The sequence below is a fragment of the Gekko japonicus genome, unplaced genomic scaffold, assembly GCF_001447785.1.
Source record: "Gekko japonicus isolate JY-2015 unplaced genomic scaffold, Gekko_japonicus_V1.1 scaffold336, whole genome shotgun sequence".
NCBI lineage: Eukaryota > Metazoa > Chordata > Lepidosauria > Squamata > Gekkonidae > Gekko > Gekko japonicus.
In genome coordinates, this window is record NW_015172014.1 from 403,879 (window position 1) to 410,880 (window position 7,002).

The following is a 7,002-nucleotide window of genomic DNA, read 5'->3' on the forward strand; positions in this document are numbered from 1 at the left end:
CAGGAACTGTGTCACATTGTAATTCTACAATGTCTTGACTTAATGTGGCAGTCATGTATCTGTTTACCTGCCAGCATACCTAAAAGCCAGTTCCTCAATACTTTTGCCTCTAGCATGAGAAAGAAATAAGCCCAAGACAATGCTTAAAGGGATGCAAATTTGGTTCTTAAAGGCTGAGATCACCAGAGGCCGGAAGTAAATTTAATTCCTAATTGCACCTTCTGGTTTTATCCCTTCTAATAGCAGGTTATCAGTCACTCTTGCAGGGAAAAATAACATCCCTTGTCCAGCAAGCAATGCCAGATGTCCCCCATGGGTGGAGGATTTGCATCTCCTGGGGGACCTTGAGTTAAAACAGCTCTCTATGCATAGCTCAGTCTCACCTGTTACAAGACTGGCATTGTGCAAGGCACTCTATACACAACTGAAAACTATCAACATAAATACAATTCTAATGCAAAGCTATTTTCTTCCCCACAATTCTGCATCCTTTTTCCTTTGTCTCAAAGAATGCATATCATACCATGTAATACCCAAGCCCAGCATAATGAGAAAACTGCTGTAGGTATCATTTGAGAGTCTGGTATCGTTAAAGTGCATATTGTACACAGCACCCTTCAAAGCCAGAAACATAATCAACTAGGGAGCAAAGTCCGTTGTGGATGAAGACAACAGGCCCTAGAAAGGTAGGGTGGGTGGGTGGTAGACAGACAGACAGACAGGCAGATAGATAGAGGGGATGGGAGAGAGAGAGAGAGAGAGAGGAAGGATGGAAGGACTGAAGGAAGGAAGAAGGGTGAGGGGGGAGACAGACAGTCAGAAAGACAGACAGGCAGGCAGAGATGGAGGGAGGGAGGATGAAGGGGGGGAAGAAGTCAAAGCGTTGAGGAGGAAGGGAGAAAGAGTGAGAGAGGGAAAGAATGAAGGGAGATACGGAGAAAGGAAGAGAGAGTGAAGAAGGGGTTACGGCGAAAATGTCACCACAGCGGGCGGCTCACCACGGCCGCCCCTTACCTACTCCCCCCGAAAGGCTGTGAAGTGGGGGGTGGAGCGCCCCAAGTCCCGAAGAAGGGCGCGCAGCTTGCCCGGCCACCTGAGCACCTCTCACCCACCACGGTCCCGTCTGTCCCTCCACTGGCTGCCCGCCGCCCGTTCCAGGGCCATGCGGGCCAAGGCGGCAAGGCTCGTCCCTCCCTCCCCCCACCCAGCCAATGGCACGCCAGTTGCCCCAAGTGGTAGCCGACGGGCCAATGGCTGAGGGAGCGCATTTTTTCTCACCACCCCATAGGACGGTGGCCCCACCAAAACTCAATTATATATAAGGAGAGATTGGATTTACTCACATGTATGGACTTTACTACTTTGTCTTCCATCAATACTATAATCATATCTTTCTGTAGCGTCGTTTGTTACACAGCTTGTGGCTGTCATTTGATTCAGACCACTGAAGTAGGCCATTCGGGTCCCATGGTGTAGCCGGGCACTGAGATTGTGGGATCCGTGGCTTCCCGGCTAAGGAAAGCAGAATTTGAACTCAGGTCTGCCCTCCAGGTGTCCTTCTGGACTTGGGTTGGGCACTGAATGGCAGGCCAGAGGCCTACCCAGTCTGAGCCTCCTGTTCTCCCAGAAGAGGTGCTGGTTCAGGGTGAAGGTTGAACAAACATCAGGGTGCACATTAAGGCCCCCCGGGAGGGGGGATGCTGCCTGCTGCCGCCACACAGCTGACGCCTCACCTAATTCCCCTCTCCCTCCCAGACACAGAAGCTGCTCTGCGCCTGATGGAGGAAACCCTCTTCCTGGACCAGAATTTCCGGCACAAGGCAGAGAAGCTGCTTGGGATCTTCCAGAGTGAACTCTTCCAGGCACTTTTGGGTGCGTATGGGCGGAGCCTTGGGAATGGGGGCCAAAGGGGGAGGAGCTGGCACATCTCTATGACATCGAGAGATCAGTAGTAATTCCTGGAGTTCTCCAGGTCCCACCAGGAGGCTGGCGACCCTTGTTTTGAAAGTTTTTTTTAAAAAAAATTATTTTTATTAGGTTTTTATACATTAAGCAACACACACATAAAACAACAACCAACATACATTAATCTGTGTTGTATAGAAAATAAGTGTGGTATACGATATGATGTGGGAAAATGTGCTGTGGATCTTGTCTAAGTGTACAATAAGGGCTTAATCGGTGCAGGGTTTTGAAAGTTTTTAATGTTTGTGGGGTTTTTTTTAATGCAGTTGTGTAATTTTACAGAATTTTAAAACGGGTGTTAGAAGTGAGATTCTGTTTTTGCAATAAGAATGTGCTTAAAATGGGGTCTAGCTATTTCCAAGGCGGGATGTGTGGAGATGTTTCGGATTTATATCCTGCCCTCCGTACAGCCAGGCTCAGAGCGAGTCACAACACTTAAAATGCAAACATAGCAATAAATCCAGATACAAATACAAATTCACACAAAGTTAAAATTCCTAAAAACAACAACAATCGACAGAAATGTCGATTTCCAGTTATCCACGGGCGCCTCCGGTACTGGGCATATGCTGACAGAGAGACAGGGCAGGGGTTTCAGTCAAGAGGGGTGGCCGTGTTAGTCCGTAGCAGCAGAAAAGAGCAAGAGTCCAGCAGCCCCTTAAAGACTAACAAAATTTGTAGAACACAGTTTGAGTCCGGTGACATCTTTAAGACCAACAACATTTTGTGCAAAGTGTAAGCTTTCGTGTGCAAACAGATTTCCTCAGACAAAATGGAATAAAATCTCCTCAATGGCTACTTACAAGGAAAAAAAGAGGGTTGGGGGGCAACCATTAGGAAGGGCCACTCAAAGCCAAGATACGTATACAGAGCTGAAATTGGATCAGGTGTAGTTAATGTTGTTAAGTCCAGTCACCGCTCACTTCTTCAGATACAGCGAGAACATGAGTCCACCTGTCCTTATAATTGGAGAGTAGAGTGATTTCAAATGCTGAATGACCATAGGAAGTGAATGACAATAGCAGGCATGATTGGATTAGGTGTGATACGCAGAGGGTAGCAGGTGTGGATAAATCAGCCTTGGTCATGAGGCAGGAGACCTAGGTCTTGATTCAGACCAGGAGGATGTGTTGTCTTGAGCTTCATTCGTGCATCCTCCTGGACTGAATAGAGGCCTAGGTTTCTTGTCTCATTACCCATGCTGATTTCTCCACACCTGCTGCCCCTCTGCCTATCACATCTAATCCAATCATGCCTGCTGTTGTCATTCAGCAGCTGAAATCACTCAATTATAAGGACAGATGGACTCCCATTCTAGCTGTATCTGAAGAAGTGAGCGGTGACTCACGAAAGCTCCTCCCCTGCTACAAATTTGGTTAGTCTTTAAGGTGCTCCTGGACTCTCACTCTGATCAGTGACTGACAAAAACTCATACCCTGCCACAAATTTTGTCCAGGTGGGTTGCCGCGTTGGTCTGAAGCAACAGAACAAAGTTTGAATCCAGTGGCACCTTTGAGACCAACAGAGTTTAATTCTGGTAATAAGCTTTCGGGTGCATGCACGGCGAAAGCTTAAACCCAGAATTAAACTTTGTTGGTCCCAAAGGTGCCACTGGACTCCAACAAATGTTGTTAGCCTTTAAAGTGCTACTGGCCTAGGGCAGCAATTTGGGAGGGAGGGAGGGAGAGCCTTAAACGACAAAGCATTATGGGAAGTGGGTGGAGCATAATGTTAGGGTTGTGGTTGTGGGAGGAGCTTTGGGGGATTGTGAGAAAAGGCAGGTGGCATCGAAGTTTCCAGCTCTGGTTTGGGAAATCTTTGGAGAGTTTGGGTATGGATCCTGGAGAGGGTAGGATTTGGGGGACAGGAAGGGCCTTACTGGGGTATAATGCTGTATAGTCCACCCTCCAAAGCAGGCATTGTCTCCAGGGGGACTGAGCTCTGTCAGCTGGAGAGCTGTTGTAATTCCAGGAGGTCCCCAGGCACCACCTGGAGATTGGCAACCCTTGACGGCATTAAGGCGATACAGGAAGCCGAGTGGAAGCTGGGTGTCTGTTTACCAGAGGCTTTTACAAACCGCTTTTCAACAATTCTAAAGCCGTTTACAAAATACAAACAAATGATTAAAAATCAGTGAAAACAAAAAAAAAATAGATCCAGTGTGGCCTAGCGGTTAGAGCCTCAGAGTACCATTGAGGAGACCTGGGTTCAGTTCCCCAACTGGGGCCAGTGTTCCCTCTCAGCTGAGTGAGTGTGAGCTAGCTCGCAGTTTTTTAGCCTCCGGCTCACACATTTTCGTCTCCGCTCAGGAAGGATGGGGCTCCAGAGCAGATTAATTAATGCAGGAGCCACATCGCGCGCTCACAACTTGAATGCCAGGAGCTCACAAGGTAGAATATTTGCTCACAGGACTCCGCAGCTTAAAGGGAGCATTGCTGGTGGCTGACCTTAGTCCAGACACGCTCATAGCTGACCTACCTCACAGGGTTGTCGGGAGGATGAACTAGGAGAGGAGAGATCCTCCGTCTCCCCGAGGGGCACAGAAGACAGGGTTTCTGCCCCACTGCGAGGGAGCCTTTACTGGCCTTTCTTCTCGCCCTCCCTTTCTGAGCTGTGCAGTTTGGGCCCTTGGCCAGCTCTGTGGCCTGCTGAGCTGTCCAGATCGGCCCGTCGGCGGCCACTTGGCTGGGCCCCAATCCTTTCTCCCGAGATCCGGAGAGCCCCCTCGTCGCTTACCCGGGCCAGCTTGCTATGCACCTGCATGGGGGGTGGCCCAGGCAGGAAGGGAGGGAGAGAGGGAGGAGTGTGGCTCAGCTCGTGGCAGCTCTAAACATAGCGCTTAATCCTAGTTTCGTAATTACCTCTGAGCTGGGCCCGGGGGCAGCCACCTGCTGACCTCTAAGGCGATTGACGGGAGCTCCACGTGCCGATGCCCGGGGAAGTTTAAGGCCGCACCCCAGGGGGCCCACTTTCTTCAGGCCAAGGGCCCAGATCGGCCTACCCTGCAGGGGGAGGGGGCTCCTCCCAGACCTCTGGTGTAGGGATCAGTGCTCCCTCTAAGCTGCGGAGTCTTGTGAGCAGAAAAATCTACTCTGTGAGCCAGAGGCATTAAAGTTGTGAGCGAGCGATTCGGCTACTGCATACATTAGTTTGCTCTGGAGCCGTCCTCCCTGAGCTAAAGCAAAAAGGTGTGAGCTGGAGGCTAAAAAACTGTGAGCTGGCTCACCCTGACTCAGCTTAGAGCAGGGGTGCCAAACATGCGGCCCAGGGGCCAGATCAGGCCCCCGGAGGGCTTCCATCAGGCCCGCAGTGGAACTGGCCATCTCCTGCTTCCAGTTGTGCTTCGCCAGACTCTTTCACTCGCTCACCCATTTCATGTTTTAACCTGGGTAGACTCAGAACTCTGAGCGTGAGATTTCTGTAGTGAATGCCAGTAATCAAAAGTGGGTTTGCAGCTTACAGAGATGAAACCTGCCTGGCAAGAACTGGGGGGAACTCTCGTCCGGCTGCCAGCTGACTGTCTTGTTTGCCTTTCTGCCCCGGGTCCAGACATCCAGGAGTTCTATGAAGCGACAGTTACGGACGCCCCACCCGTCACCACGTCTTCGCGGAGGGCTCGGCCTAAGGTACGCCCCCTCTTTCTCTCCTTTGGGTTTTTGCTGTGTCTGCTCTGTGTAGCCTTCGCCTTGGAAGATCTGCTGTTTCGATGCCTGGTGGCTCAGCCTGGGGATGGGCGGTTGCCTCTGAGCTCATATAAAGTGCGTTTCTTCCGTCAATGAGAAACTATAACGCATCTCCACGTATCTAGGATGAGCATCCAGGCCTTCAGTGTGTGAACCTGTTTGCTTCTTTGTTAGAAGCTTCTTGCCTAAAAGAGAGGTTCGAGTGTCCAAGTCGAATCTGGGAGACTCCGGGTTCAAATCTCCACGCTGCCATGGAAGCTCGCTGGGTGACGCTGGGCCAGTCACACTCTCTCAGCTTAGCCTACCCCGCAGGGTTGCTGTGAGGATAAATTGGAGAGTAGATCGTTGTCAGCCCCTTTGGGTGCCCACTGGGGAGAAAGGGGGGGGGGATGTGGCATAAATAAATAAGTTAATGTCAATGTGGGGAAACGGATGACAGAGAAATCATGGCAGGCATTTCATAGACTCATAGAGATGGAAGGGACCTCCAGGGTCATCTAGTCCAACCCCCTGCACAAGGCAGGAAATTCACAAATACCTCCCCCTCCACACCTGCAGTGTGACCACTGTTCCACACCCAGAAGATGGCATGGAAAAGCGGCTTCTCAAAATGGCCTCTCTCCTGCAGCCGTTCAGTGGCACAAAGAGGCAGGGGCTGATGTACTACGGGGGGGCACTCTGCTCAGTTCCGGGAGCCTGCTGGGCTTGTCTGGGCACAGGGGCTCGGCTGGGACCGCTCTGGCCATAACACGGACCTTGCTCTGGGTGACAGAACACCCCCCGTAAAACTTCAACCAATTCGTAAGAGACACAAGGAGTTCAGTGTCAGAGACATGGAAACCGGGGCTGCCTCCCACTGGGTCTCCTGCGGAGGATACTGGTGGTCAGTGTTCCCTCTAAGCCGAGTTAGTGTGAGCCAGCTCACAGCTTTTTAGCCTCCGGCTCACACATTTTTGTCTTTGCTCAGGAAGGGATGGGGCTCCAGAGCAAACTGATTCACGCAGTAGCCAAATCGCTCGCTCACCGCTTTAATGCCAGTGGCTCACAAAGTAGAATTTTTGCTCACAAGACTCCGCAGCTGAGAGGGAGCATTGCTGGTGGTGTGGTGCTCCGTCCCTGCTGCTGAGAGGTCCCGGGAGATCCAGAGTGCCGGTCCTGAGCTGTTTGATGCAGCCGCTCAGAGCAATCCATCCTTTGGCCAGCCCTGATTTTATTGCCCCTCTTTGCCCTGCGTCTCTACCCCCCTTGTTACACCAGCCGTGCCTTTCCCCAAACCTCCCATGGCCCCCTCACTTTTTCCTCTCCTCTTTGCTAAGTTTGGTGTTGTGGTTAAGTGTGCGGACTCTAATCTGGG

The 7,002-nt window shown here is 51.1% G+C and overlaps 1 protein-coding gene across 1 annotated transcript in view; it reads left to right on the forward strand.

Moving 5' to 3' along the window:
- The window catches only part of DLG4 (discs large homolog 4), a 184,713-nt gene that overhangs the window by 10,868 nt on the left and 166,843 nt on the right, over window positions 1–7,002 (forward strand). The window contains exons 2-3 of the mRNA XM_015420309.1: window positions 1,756–1,872; window positions 5,515–5,591. Of these exons, the coding sequence (XP_015275795.1) occupies window positions 1,756–1,872; window positions 5,515–5,591 (194 nt within the window). The remainder of the gene's footprint in view (window positions 1–1,755; window positions 1,873–5,514; window positions 5,592–7,002) is intronic.